Consider the following 14,679-nt stretch of genomic DNA (forward strand, 5'->3'; position numbering starts at 1 on the left):
TTGCATCTAACTTGAAGCTAGGAAAAAATACTGCTATTATAAGTTAAATTCGTAGCATTACGTAACAAATACTGTTAGCAACCTATGTACTCTAAGGATTCGTGTCAGATTCTTTGCTAATGTGTAGTAGTAGTTTTGTCAAGGTAATGCTGCCGATTTCGTCGGTAACGACACGACGAACGTTGAATACAAGCGGTGTCAAGTCAGCGATTGGTAAGAGCAACCGAAAGTTTCGATATCATTGATAACTTTCAAAACGGTGTACGCACAATATAAAACACATAGCACAGCTACCTTTTTTTTCCTTATCAGGCACAATTTCATCCGCGTCTGGACTCCACCTAACTATCAATAAATCGCGTATGTACAAGACCGTGAAATGCTAATTAATTTAAATTAGGAAACAGCTGCCTGGTGTAAAATTAATATTAAACCTACGCGAATCCGACGAGAGACAAATATGTGTCTCCCCGAAAAAAAACAGAGAAAAAAAAGAAAAGAGTTGGTTCAGTACTGAGCTTGCGCGATTCTAGGAGCTATCTATGCGCGCATAAGCTGACTTACACGTAAAATTTCTTGATCAATTGTCGACCATAAAGTGCGTATGGGCAGCAACATCGAACAAGACAAAGATTCGTCGAACAGGTACATTATTAATAATTTCAAGGTACGCACTTCATGGTTGAACGCTGATTCCCTTAAACTACCTTGAGCTTAACCAAAAGGTATCATGCGCAAAAGGAAAGACCTAGAACTTAAAATCAGAATGAAACTACTGGACGAACACTGGTCCGGCAATAAATCCAAGTATTTGAGCATACCTATTACGACACCCTGTACATGTCTTAAAACGGTTTGTTCATTGGACTCGATGACGACTAAGATCTACAAGTTTAAAAGTCTCACTAACAGAAGCATCGTTGTCGCTTTCTCCAATGCGTTAAAACGAAGAATCGTAGTTCCTGTCTATGTATAGTTAAAATTGAAAAAAAAAAAAAATAATAAATCCTGGCACGATAACTGGTTTCGAAAGATCTAGATGTCGTTCACAGAGGTTGTTCGATAGGCAGTGATCCCTGGAGCAGAGCGGGCTCAGTATACGATGTGTTCACGTCAGTTCCAGCTGTGTCACTGTTGTTATGGTTGTTGCTGTTGTTGTTTTGCCCGTTTAGAAACGAGGCCATTTCCATCGGCGACTGTTGTCCGCTCTGTTTAGAAACATGCGTGTTCGTTCGCTTCTTTCAGATCAGCTCGAAGAGAGCGAGTTTTGTGGGGGTAACGTACGTGTGCGGTGCTCGGAAGAAAAACAAAAGAAAAGCGGCTCCAGAGAAGAGTGCAGAGAGCGAGTAGAATTAAAGTAGCAGCACACGCGATCAATGCTAAAGCTAGGAAAGACTAGTCTCCTTAATATCGAATAGTCTGAAAGCAGAAACACGTTAGTCCAATGTAAATACATAGATGCAGTCGCGTGCGGATAGTGCGTAAGAAAAAATAAAATAAAAATAGAGGTTCGCTTTAAAATAGAACGAGGGGGGGTGGGGGGCCGAAGCACCGCAGAGGTGAACGTGCCAAACTTCAAGGCGTACCGTTGGAACACAATGGAGCTCGATCGAGTCCAACATATACATAGACACAAACTTAAATCAAACTAAGTAGTGAATAAATTTAGCGCAAGTTTGCTTTTCACCGTACCCTGATCATCACGCCATCTACGAAGAACAGCGGCAACTATGAGAACTACATTCGTGCCATGCTCGTTTCGTTGAACAAAAGTCAAACTCTGGATTGTGTTCCAACTCCACAGAACACTCACACATACACACAGAACTATACGAATGTTCGCAGTACAAACATCGTAGGCGCACACAGTGGACACGTACGCGACTAAGATTCTGTTTACGTTCGCCTAATGTACTTCTGACTGTGAGGGGAAAGTCGAATGACTTTAGACAACGGAAGCTCAGTTAATGTAATTCATATGCGCAACCAGAATGGCATGTCTCTTTTTCTTTTTTTTTCATAAAATCAGCACAGCCTTCAGTCATTCTTTTCCTCTGAGACAGAGCAACAGCTATTGATATTGCTACTTACAAATACCGACCTTAGGCTGTATTATGTCTTCGGACGTGTCGAGACCAGCGAGCGGGTTTGACGTTATATTTATTTTGGAGTCGGTGACTCCACCGTTTATTACTCTTCCATTTGTGATAGGTTTCCCTGGAGAAACAGAATACAATTTTATGAAGCCTGACATAATAGTTTCAATTATTTCTGATACTAGAAATTGTGGTCACCTTCGCTCTGCGAAGACTCCCGGCTCTGTTTGTGTTTAGTCCTCTTGTACACCACTGCTACCGCGGTTAGGCCACCTAGTAGAGCCGATCCCCCGAGAACACCGCCAATTATGGCATACATGTTCGTGTTTCTGTTGTCCGCAGGTCTTACCCGACTGTCCAACGTCAGATTGCTACCGTGATCGTTGCGACTGTCGTTTTCATGATGCTCTACGACTGGCTTCTTCGTCTTCTGCCGAAGAATCTTCGAGAATTCCGAGGCGGCGTCAACCGAGAAACTCTGTACCTTGAACTCATACGTTGTGTCGGGTTGCAAATGAGATATTGTTATATTGAAAGAATCCTTTCCTTCGACCGTGGTCTTCACATAATCACCAGCAAACGTCGAGGCCCGATGGTAAACATAGAAGCCATCGATCTCTGCCGATTTATCCGGATTCTGCCAGATAAGCAACACCTCGTGCGGACTCAAAGCTTCGGTGTTCGTTAACAGCGGTATGGGCATTCTGTTGCTCTCGAATCCGCCAACTTTGTTCAGATGGAAGCGAACCGAATTCGGGCTGAGTTTATTATCGTTGTTCGAATAAACCGCAGCAATCCTGAACTTGTACGTGTGATCAGGCTGCAGATCGGTCACCTCGAACGATGTCACGTGTTTCGGTATCTCAGAGTTCGCGGTATGCCACCCCCCAGGCTTGCCACTGATCTTCGGTCCAAGCTCCCGGTACTGAACCTTGAAAAACTGAATCGGCAATCCCGTGTTGTTAGGTACAGACCAATGCACCATCACGGACACATCCGATAGTCGCGTGACATTAGGCGGGATCGGTGGCACTAGAACTGCTAAAAATTCAAAAGACATGTTCAGAACAGTTGGCACATTTGTGCCGGTGATTATGAAAGTGGACAAATATTTCTGAATATATTTAAATGCGAAGGTCTAAATATCTCGATATAAAATATGTATGACGCGCACCATTTTCATAATCACTTTTTACCTCGTTAAGTCAAACATTGAAAATTACCAGCGCCTTTCCGCTTTCCGTCCTTGCTTCTCCTCCTTCCTCCTCCCCTCGTATGCTTGTGCCTCGAATTAGGAAGCCCATAGTCCGGCTGCGATTCGGTTGTGCCTATATGTTGTTTCGGGTTGACCCTCAATAAATTGTAGCCGGAGTCCGAACCGTAGTCGTTGGTCGCAGTACATTGAACTATGCCAGCGTGTTTCTTCTCAACTTCCGAGATGACGAGACTGGATCCTTTGACCTCCAGATTGTCGTTGGGCGTTAAATATTCTCCGTTGATCAGCCACTCGACTTTCGGATGCGGCTCACCGGTTACCGAGCAGGAAAGCTCCAATTCTCCGCCTTCGGAGAACGTGGACGTCATCGGTGACTTGGTTACCTTCGGCGCCTCCATTACTTTCAATATGATCACCGACTTAATGTGTGCACCTTTGCTGGCCCACATGCAATCGTATTCTCCCCTGTCCGCCGGTTGCACGTCCATTATTGTCAATCCCATTGCGGTCTTTATGGAGTTCGTTGGCAACTGACTACCCAATCTACTCCAGGCGACGTGAGGCACTGGATAACCAGCTCCGAAGCACTCCAAAGTAACATTCATCCCCCGCAGAACCTTGTACTCGGTTTGCGGTTGTTTAATGAAGTAAGGCGTTTGGAAAGCCGGATTCGTGTGTACGTTCAAAATGGTTTTATGATTGCTGGTGAACAGTTGACTGGTTATGTAATTGCTAGCGGTGCAGTGGTAGTTTCCGCTGTCCGACACCTTGGCAGTCTCGATGATCATGGTCTTCCCGTTCACGTTCGGTATGAGAACGTTGTCTTTGTAGAACTGTACTATAGCTTCCGGTGCTGAGTAAGGCACGGGGCAGGTTATAGGCACCGTGTTCCCTGCGGCAACGTGTATGACGACGTCGCTCTTGTCGGTGAACTTCTGCAGAGTTGCAAGCGTCAAACGCGCCGGGTCAGAAGCTAATCCACTGGACCCTGGAACGGTGAATAAAGATCAGTCGGCACGCAGAGGCGTTGTGGGACCAAGAAGAACGAAATCTGGACACTAGAGTTATTTAATTTCGGGATTCCCGAGTAAATGAAATTACCATAGAAAGCTATGCACCGGTAATCCCCGGCTTTCGACTCGTCGTCGAACTTCACCACGTGCCTAGACGATTTACCACTATTGCTAGGCGTGTGAGAAACCGGCAACCATTTGTCCGTGTTCAATCGTCTATGGCGCCAAGCGAAACGTTCCGCGGGAAGGTTCAGGTTGCACTCAAAGTTCACATCGTCGTCCAAAGGTGCGTCCAGAGGTTGAGGGTGCCGGGTGAACGACATGCCCACATCTTGTCTTTGTTCTGCGAAAGAAAGAACTTTGTAATCCGTGTGAATCAGAGGCATCCCATAGTCATTTCGGTCGTGAGACCGTTTGAAATGTAAGGGTGGATCGGCTGAAGACACTCACCGTGCGCATAACTGACCAGAACGTGAAGCAAAGCCGCAACGACGCCACACAGGGACGGCACAGGCTGCATCTTGACACATTCTGGAATGAAGGAAGAGGTGAGATGATTCGCCACGCGTTACTCGGCCGATTTCTCTCTCATTCGCTTTTCCGACCTCGTTGCCCGGTGGTGGGACGGAAATTCGCGGAGACCCGAGGCGCCGGCAAGAGTCCACTAAAATTAATGCCCGGCAAGCATGTTTAAGTTTAGAACGGCGGAGAGTTCAACGTGGAAATAGAACGCATTCTCGTTCTAGTTTTCACGATATCGTGGCTCGACGACTTCGGGACGCGAAAACGTCAACACTTTTAATGGGACCGCGCATACCGAGCCCCGGTCAAATGGATGATTTATGCTGGCTCCGACTTACGCTTCCGTTTTCAAAATTCCCGCGTGCGCTCTGCCGATCGGGATCGTCCTAACGCTCACAATACGCTGTACACGTGTATTTTTAACGATAATTGATAAACGCAAATATTTATACGGACATTCTTTGCAAAAGTTATTTAACCAGTTGACTGTGGAATTTAATTTTAAAAATCCCTCACGGCGCGGAATGAAAATCCAGCAATGACGAATGTACACGTCGAACGCAAGCCAAACGCGGCTATTATAATAGCCAAAGCCCTTGTAAAGCTAAACGAGAAAGAATTACATTCTTATTCGATAAGAAATTTAAAATTTATTAACGTTAACCCTTTGCACCCGAAGCCATTTTAACTCTAAAACGAAACATTTCTTCCGACCTAGAATATTTCCCTTCTATATGTATTTTTTCATGCTATACATACGAAAATGGTGCAATTTACTCGTAGAGTACAGAAATGTTTAGTAATTTTTTAAATGCAAACAAATTTAATAATGTAACAAATATTTTGAATAATGATACAGCCATTTTTAGTGGCGCCTTACAGTCGCCATTCGAGTGCTAAGGGTTAACCGCACCGCAATAGAGTTTCGGATTGACGTGTGTACACGTCGAACGCGCTTAACCGGTTAAATCGTCTGTTACGTGAAAACACGTACTTCTTTAAGTAATTTTAATGAAATGGAAATTACTAGACTGCGGATCTTCAGCATTTGTTGCAACAAATAGGAGCCATTCTCTTCAATTCTTTTAATCTGTCTATTTATAACTTTGATTCTAGACGGTTTCCAGTTGTTTATCCTTGAAAGGTCTCTTGGGACACCATATCGAGTTTGTATTTAGCGCGCGACGAAAGGTGGAGGGGAGAGGGGGGCTACCGGTGCGACCTCAGCAGGAAGTACCTGTAACCTGATTGGACGGGACCCTTAACGGCTTTTTACAAAAAGCAGCCGATTTCGTTTTCATATGTCACTTCTCCCTTCCCCTCGTGTAAGGTGGAATCTTTTTATGACGAAGTATAAAATATGTTTAATGATTTACTCGAGAAAGATCTTCGAAATCTAATCGCGGCGCCTGCGGGAGAACGTCGAAAATGCATCGGGGGAACAAAGGGAGCAAGGTCGTCGGTAGAAAATCGAGGGGCCCAGAGGTGCCATAATAACAATACGAAAAATGGCCATATACGGTGACGAAAATCGTCGATCATTGCGCGCACCGCTTTCCACCCACGTGTCGACGCCTGACCATCGCAAGTGACGATCAGAAAACCATACCGACATGTCCGAGCCCGATGGAAATTATTTGTTGGCTAACACACGCGCCTTACGTAGGCAGATCCATTCACGGTATACATCGTGATGCTCGCCCACGCGACACTCTGCCACACGGAATTAACGCACACGCATTCCCTTTTCTCTAGGAAACGTTGCTCCTCTACTACCAAGAAATCTCATTTATCGAACACGAATTTATATTTCACGTTTCATCGATCATTTCCTCGAACAAGCCTGTACGTTCGATCGTCCATCTCGTACGTGAGTTCTGTAGTTCCAAAAAAAAAAACCGATGGAGTTTTTGTTTCATAATAGAAAATTCCTATCGCAAATGCTTCGAGAAACTTTTTCTCGGGCCTTTTAAGAATTTCATCAGGGCAAGATGACGAGTCTGTTACGGCGAAGAAAGAAATTCGTCCGGGAGGATTCGTCATTGTCGTCGTGAAGCGAAGGGGCATTTTTCATCGGAGACGAAATTCGCTGGGGGGGGGGGGTAATGGGGGACACGCAAAAAAGCACACGTTCGGCCCGTTCGCGATGCAGTTTAACGTGTTTTATGGACGGTAGTACATAAAACTATTTAACTTCTGGTTAAATGGTAGCATAAATGCCGGTGGTATATAACAGGTGAGAAGGGCCCGAAAGAGGCTGGTTTCCGACGTTGCCTCTTCTCATAAAAATAAAGAACTCGAATTCCAAAGCAGTGGTTGTCAACCCCCCGCCGTACCCCGCGCCCTCTCGAACGATGGCTCGGCGAACCTAACCTTACGGACGAGCCAATGCCACCCGGGTTACGCACACAGGCTCGCGTCCCGATCGTAACAGCTGAACGAGAAAGAATTAGACTTGTTCGGCCCGCGATCGTTGTTCAACCAGAGTCATCCGAATTCCTGAATCATTCTCGAGCACGTTGATCGATCCACGGATCGAGAACCCGGGTTCCGCTTTCGTTGACCCGGCCGCCGCTGCTGTTGTCGTTGCCAACCAAAATGCGGAAATATTTGGAGGATCGAGGGAACCGTAAAACGGTGCGCTGAATCCTCGAGAGATCGCTGTTCTCCACGATTCCACGCGAGACAATCTAGTTTCGAAATAATCTACCGTTCCACCTACTTACGCTGTTAAGACCAATTCGAGCTAGAAATAAATCGTTTTAATTATATCATTCGTTATACAATGTTCTTTCTTCCCGGTTAAACGACAACCGAGATCCAATTTAATCTACAACAGGAACGCAACGACGGTGTATAGAAGTCCATTGATGTTCGCATTGATGTTCATTCTAAAACTAAATTTTTCTTCCGTCTTAGAATATTTTCATTTTATTCATACGAAACTGATTCGATTTCCACATATAATATTTAAACGTTTAGTAATCTATTGAATACAAATTTTGTAATGTAACAAATATTTTGTAATATTTTTTGTAATTTCCTTGAAATACTGCCACAACAATTTCTAGTGGTGCTTCAGAGTCACCACTCGAGTGCTAAGGATTAACAAATCATGCGTGCGCGTATTTATTTTTCAAAATAAATCGGACCGCCAATGTTTGTTTACGCTGAACTTATCGAGATAATATGATAACCGTGCGAGGTGTAATTTCCTTTCGGTTGGAAGGCGGTTAGAGTTTCGAATCTTCCGTTCCCGATTGATCGATTCTTTCAATCTTCCCGAAGACGTGCCACCCCGCGGGGATTAAATTGGCGTTAATTTCGCGCAGGAGAGTAAAGTACAGTGTTCCGTTACACGTGACAAACAGGAACCAGGAAGATCGGGTTCCCATTGATCGTACAGGTCCGAGAGAAGTGGACCCTTCCTCTCGGGCCGATCGCCGATTAATCACGTGAACGGCTTTCGTTGGTTTCGTATCGTCGCGCGTTCGATACCAGCCGAACTGCGACTAACTTAATTCTCTTCCTCGGTATGCACAGGGCGACCGCTTAGGCAAAACGAGCGAAGAATATTTAGCCGTATATGTGTCATAAGCTATTTTAATCTGCTTCCCCATTGCCGCCACTTATGCTCCTGCCATTACCGTTCCATTTCAAGTGAAACCATAACTGTAATACCATTGTTTCTTTTGTTTTCGATTTATTTGTCGCGACCTGTTATTCTCGCGAGCACCGTGTCGGCACCGTGTACGCGTGTGCGTGCGTACGGTTGCACACGAATACTGATTGCTTTAGCCGGGCAGATGACAGGCCCGACTAATATTACCGCGCGTACCGCCGACGCATTTATCAAACTTTAATCAAAAAGCACGTAACGTGCATACATACGTCGGGAACGCAGGCGCATTAAGCAGCGCGGCATTATCCGAACAACGATTTCGTCGATTGTTCTAATTGATTCTTCGTTGATTGTTTCCAGATTCCACGACGCTCGACCGATACACCGGCCGCTCGAATTTTAACGAAAATACTGGTGGCTCACCCCTTCCGGCAGGTGATCTTACGCTGCTACACCATAAGTGAATCATCCCGATAATGATCACTCCCGTTGGTCGCACGGTCCCGTTCACGATCGCAATTTCTCAGATACAGTTTCGCGAAAAACGAAACGGGAATCGGAAATCGTAAAAATCCGGATGGATTAAGAAAATTTGTAGTTGCATTGGGAGCACACTTACCCTTTTGCCTTCGATCCGGCTGTACGATCTTCCCGTTTCAGATCCTGTGGGATACACGTAAACTCGTTACCGATGCTCCTCTCGGAGGTGAACGAGCAGTTCCTGCGATCTTCTTCCGGTGAATCACTTCATTTTTCGTTTCGTCGATCGTCGCTGGGTTCGATCGATTCGATTTCCTATAGAACACGACGCTTGGCGTCTACCAGCACACTGGAATGTAGACCGACAGGTTTTGAACCGCGATAAAGTATGCAGTTGTTCGCCCCACTACTACCGTTGAAAAGTCACTAGCGAAGGTGGAGGTCCCTATCACGAGGTCCCTATCCTATACCGGCTACGATGATCTATGGTTTGCGGTCTGTAGATCGCACACCAACAGAAACAACAATAAACCATCCTAATGACATTTTTTCAAAAACAACTTTCGCTTGTATTGACCCATTTGCACCTTGGCGTATATACACGCGTTATTTTCCTGTCTAAAACACGGGTATTATCGCTCAAATGTATGTATACACGTGACAATATGTGCAAACTACTGAAATATTCAGTAGTTTTTCATTTTGGAAATTGTTCTACTCTGATATAATAAAAGAAGTTGACAAGGACATCATTTTTCATTCTTCCTTACTATGTAAATGGGTTACTTAACAAAGGTTTACTTCATTATCAGATAATTGTAAAGAGACATCCAAGAAATTCAATTTCGTTTAGGAAAAACTTATTCTTTTAAGACAATATGTATTATAACTGTATTATTATACTATATGTATTATTATAACAAAATATTAGAAGAATTTAAGAATATCATGATAATATGGTCAACTTATTAAAATGATTATTTTGCATAAAAATCCGCCGTTTGTTTATTGTACATGAAATGCATGGATGATTTGTTAATACAGATTCAAATTTCCCTCTCTTATTATTAGTTTGCCTACCTAAACACGAGCAGCGTTGCAAAATGATTTATAAAGAGAGTCGTCGATCTATAGAGTAAATATTCGTGCGCAGAAGTTGACGTAATTTGAATTTCCCGCTCTTTCGTATTTAGTTCCGATTTTGAACAGGGGTGGTACTACAGTATTAATTATTTACATATCTACATCATGGATGCTCGATCCACGTGTAAATAGTGTCGATCGGTTTGTGTATAGACATGTTCGAATTTAAGAAATAATAGACACTATTTATTGTTTTCTGAAAGAACACCTGTGTGTTATTGTTTAAACGTTTGTCGCGTGGTAAGAAAAAGGAAAATGTTAACGTCAAAGGTTTTCTTCCGGAAAACCAAAAGCGGCAATGTCTTTAAGGTAAACGACAGATGAAAACATTAATTGAGTAACCCGGATAATTGCAGCTCAGTGAGCGTTAAATAAATGCATTTATTTCTTTTATGTTTAGACGGTCCGGGAGCATTATCTCCGGGATGACATTCACTGTGGCTCGCAAGCTTGCGATAAATGCTTGTACAGAAACAAAAATATCATTTTGGACGACGAAGATACCAGCGTAAAAAATTCTAGACTCTCGCAACCGTACTACCTTTTATTGGACACTAATATCGTTCTAGATCAAGTGAGTATCATTTCTATGAAACATTGATGACATTTCGAATCGATTTATAAAACGAAAATTTTTTAAACTTCAGATCGACATTTTGGAAGAAGATGTTATTTGTAATGTCATCATTTTGCAAACAGTGTTAGAGGAAGTAAAGCATAAAAGTTCCACAGTATTTAAAAAGTTGAAAGCTATTATCAGCGAGACGCATAGGAAATTTTATGTATTTATTAATGAACATCACAAGTATGTAAAAGTTATACGTTGAATACATTAGTCTCGGTCGAAAATTATTTTTGTATTGTTACAATATATTTTTGTTATACAGGGAGACATACATTGAACGTAATCCTGGTGAAAGCATGAATGACAGAAATGACAGAGCAATTCGTCTTGCGACAAAGTGGTACAACACTCATTTAGCTGCTAGCAATTTCAATATTAAAACTGTTCTATTAACAGACGATTCAAGGAACAAAGAATTAGCAGAACAGGAGGGTGTACCAGTCCTATCAAGTAACTTCTTTTTTTTTTTTTTTTGTTAATTTTGTGAACGTGAAGAGATTCAAATATTATTATTACATACATCTACAAATTTGTTTTCAGTGGAGGATTATGTACTATCATTAGAAAATTCAAGCCTGCTAGCAGATAAATTATGCAAACGTAGTTATGGAGCAGAGAACAGAGGCCAACAATTTTTCCCATGTCATCTTACCCCAGTTCAGCTGCACGATGGTATCAAAAATGGGAAATTTTTGCAAGGAACGTTTACAGTCTCTCGAGAGAATTTTCTTGAGGGTTATGTGAACACAGAAGGCAGAGAAAAATCTGTAGGTGCCAGACTGCTTTCTATATTCTTTGTCACGTCTAAATATGACTATAATTATTATATATGTTTGTTTTTAGATTCTTATTCAAGGTCGAAGTAACCTTAATAGAGCTGTTGATGGTGATACAGTCGCAATAGAGCTTTTAGCAGAGGAAGAATGGTCCTCTCCCAGTGATATTGTCCTGCAGGATGAAGTGGAAGCGGATGCAAATGATGTTCTTGAAACGGAGAAAGTATTAGACAAATTTGTTACCACCAGTAAAATGGAAAAAACGCCTACTGGAAAGATTGTTGGTATAATTAGAAGAAACTGGAGGCAGTACTGCGGGATATTGCAGCCTAGTAACATTGATGGGGTAAAGAGTCTGGAGTGCTCATCATTTAAACCATACATCCATCGCACGCCTATAGTTGCATCTCATAACCTTATTATGTTTTCTCACTAGAATGTGAAACATTTGTTCGTCCCAGCTGAACGTAAAATACCGAAAATTCGAATCGAGACTAGACAGTACGAATTGTTGAGGAAACAGAGAATCATAGTTGCCATCGATTCATGGCCGCGAAACTCTAGATACCCCCTGGGTCACTTCGTTCGCGCTTTAGGCGAAATAGGAGACAAAGCGACCGAGAACGAAGTCATTCTTTTGGAACACGATGTTCCGCATAGTCGGTTCTCCGATGCCGTTCTTGGCTCGCTTCCTAAAATGCCTTGGTGTATCACTGAATCTGTATGTATACCGATAAGGCGAGATTTATTCGCCAAAATAATTTACGCAAACTAAACGCACGTTTTAACGTTATCTAGGACATAGCACAGCGAGAGGATCTCAGGTATCTAGATGTATGCTCGGTCGACCCTCCAGGATGTACAGACATTGATGATGCACTCCATTGCAAACCATTACCCAATGGTAATTTTGAAGTCGGTGTACACATCGCTGATGTAACACACTTTATTAGACCTGGCACAGCTTTGGACAAAGAAGCTGCGTTGCGAGCGACAACTGTATATTTGGTTGACACAAGGATTCAAATGATTCCAGGTGAAGACCACGAATTTATTAACAATGTGTCAACAGCATATTGGTAAAACAACTGACGAAATATTTGTTACAGAATTACTTAGTACAAATCTATGTTCTCTAAGAGGAAACGAAGAAAGATTTGCATTCTCTTGTATATGGGAAATTGACGCTGATGCAAATATAATTAACACCAGATATTGCAAGTCTATAATTCGTTCACGGGCAGCCATGACCTACGACGAAGCCCAATTGAAAATAGACGACCACACTCAGCAAGATGTACTTGCACAGTCATTGAGAGGTCTTAATAATTTAGCGAAGAAGTTAAAAAAGAAACGTTTAGAAAACGGGTGCGTACACTGTTGCTACGAGATATGAATTATTTATTAACAGCTGAATTTTTTGCATTGTAGTGCACTGGTACTAGCTTCGCCAGAAATTCGTTTCCAAGTTGATGACGAGACTCACGATCCTATCGACGTGGAGGCGAAGAAATTAAAAGAAACCAATTCCATGGTCGAAGAGTTCATGTTGCTTGCCAACATATCGGTCGCTAAAAAGATTGTTGAAGAATTCCCCGAGTGTGCAGTGTTGAGAAGACATCCGGAACCACCGCCGGCCAATTTCGAGCCTCTAATAAAAGCAGGAAAAAATCAGGTATAAAAATCTCTCTGGAAGATTAACGGACAATGTCATTAATTTATGCTGCTCCAATAGGGCTTCGCTATAAACGTCAACAGCGGAAAGGAATTGGCAGAATCTTTAGATCAATGTCATAAAGAGGGCAATCCGTACTTTAACACTATGTTAAGAATACTGGCAACTCGTTGCATGATGCAGGCCGTGTACTTCATTAGTGGCATGCACCAGCAAAGTGAATACTTCCATTATGGTTTAGCGTGCCCTATTTATACCCACTTCACGTCGCCCATTCGAAGGTAAGAGTTTCTAATGATTCCTATCACCAGACTGCGGATTTCATACATTTATGGCAAAAATGGATGTGTGAAAAACTTAAATTATTTTCGACTTAGTGAAACAAGATATACGTTCTCGTTTAGCTCCATTTCTTACGCTCAACTTAGAAAATATTTATTTTGCATAAAAATCCGCAGTCTACCTATCGCCAATAGAATTAATACATTTTCATTTAATACATAGATACGCGGACGTGATGGTTCATCGTTTATTGGCGGTCTGCATAGGAGCTGATGCCACTTATCCCGAATTATTGGATAAAAAGAAGAACCATTCTCTCTGCCATAATCTGAATTATCGAAATAAAATGGCTCAGTACGCCGGTCGTGCATCCGTTGCACTTAATACTCATGTTCGTATTTGTCACAGTCTTTTATCTTTCCGTTTAAACATCGTATTAATGATTTCTTTTTCCATGTAGCTGTTCTTCCGAGAGAAAATACAAGACGAGGAGGGATACATACTTTTCGTGCGAAAGAACGCTTTGCAAGTGCTGATTCCGAAGTACGGTCTAGAAGGAACTTTGTACTTGCACGACAACAAAGAAGCAGCTGTTTCGTTCCAATACAGCGTAGAGGATCATTCGCAAACTTGTGGGAATATCGTCTTCCGCACGTTTGATCCTGTTATTGTGCAAATTTGTTTGGACAGGTCTAATGTACAGCACGAGAAATTGATATTCAAACTTGTTCATCCATTTGTAAGTACATCCAATAAATTATAATACAATCTTTACAAGTAACCATAAATAACAAATTCTTTTGATACAGATCTCAGGATTTAGCGTCCCTCCGGTGAGTCCACAGATCTCATGTCCTGTGCAACAACAAAGTACAGCAGAAGTACCGAAACGAAAGTTAGACGAAGATAAACATATGGAGGATAGTACTGAAACAGTTGAAAGCAAAAAGAAGAAAAAGAAGAGGAAGAAGAAGGGGAAAGAGAATCAGGATCATTAATCAATTCTACCTTTCGAGAGATATATTTTCGAGTGTATTTTGTACATTAAATGTTTTAAATATCTGTACAGCGAAGAATAAATCATTTTATAACCTATAACCACTTTGCATTGTTGCACTATTGCACGGTGGCTATATTATGTGGGACAGAAATAACGAAAACAAAAACATGTGTACATACGATTCGATTCATACGCGAGAATAAAGATTTTTTTCTCCAAGGTAACAACA

The 14,679-nt window shown here is 42.3% G+C and overlaps 2 protein-coding genes across 5 annotated transcripts; one reads left to right on the top strand and one right to left on the bottom strand.

Moving 5' to 3' along the window:
• Window positions 1-211: 211 nt before the first annotated feature.
• Window positions 212-9,227, bottom strand: LOC143356682 (interference hedgehog). 4 transcript variants are annotated; one of them, XM_076792576.1, is made up of 7 exons: window positions 9,089-9,227; window positions 4,776-4,856; window positions 4,414-4,668; window positions 3,320-4,300; window positions 2,295-3,137; window positions 2,102-2,217; window positions 212-1,208 (listed from the first exon to the last, which is right to left on the bottom strand). In XM_076792576.1, the coding sequence occupies exons 2-7, from the start codon at window positions 4,843-4,845 to the stop codon at window positions 1,047-1,049; spliced, it is 2,427 nt and encodes an 808-aa protein (XP_076648691.1). In that variant the 5' UTR covers window positions 4,846-4,856; window positions 9,089-9,227; the 3' UTR covers window positions 212-1,046. The 4 variants fall into 4 exon arrangements, with proteins under 4 accessions (XP_076648691.1, XP_076648690.1, XP_076648693.1 ...); XM_076792575.1 differs by lacking the exon at window positions 9,089-9,227 and adding an exon at window positions 6,399-6,477; XM_076792578.1 differs by lacking the exon at window positions 9,089-9,227 and adding an exon at window positions 6,399-6,670 and having other exon boundaries at window positions 1,080-1,419.
• Window positions 9,228-10,191: 964 nt separating this feature from the next.
• Window positions 10,192-14,548, top strand: Dis3 (exosome complex exonuclease RRP44-like protein Dis3). The gene is made up of 14 exons (XM_076792191.1): window positions 10,192-10,401; window positions 10,493-10,666; window positions 10,740-10,897; window positions 10,980-11,167; window positions 11,258-11,484; window positions 11,561-11,839; window positions 11,930-12,214; window positions 12,292-12,529; window positions 12,603-12,861; window positions 12,925-13,168; window positions 13,229-13,449; window positions 13,673-13,841; window positions 13,911-14,189; window positions 14,260-14,548. Exons 1-14 carry the CDS (start codon window positions 10,348-10,350, stop codon window positions 14,446-14,448), a joined length of 2,964 nt encoding a protein of 987 aa, XP_076648306.1. The 5' UTR covers window positions 10,192-10,347; the 3' UTR covers window positions 14,449-14,548.
• Window positions 14,549-14,679: the final 131 nt, after the last annotated feature.

This window comes from Halictus rubicundus, chromosome 8, assembly GCF_050948215.1.
Source record: "Halictus rubicundus isolate RS-2024b chromosome 8, iyHalRubi1_principal, whole genome shotgun sequence".
NCBI lineage: Eukaryota > Metazoa > Arthropoda > Insecta > Hymenoptera > Halictidae > Halictus > Halictus rubicundus.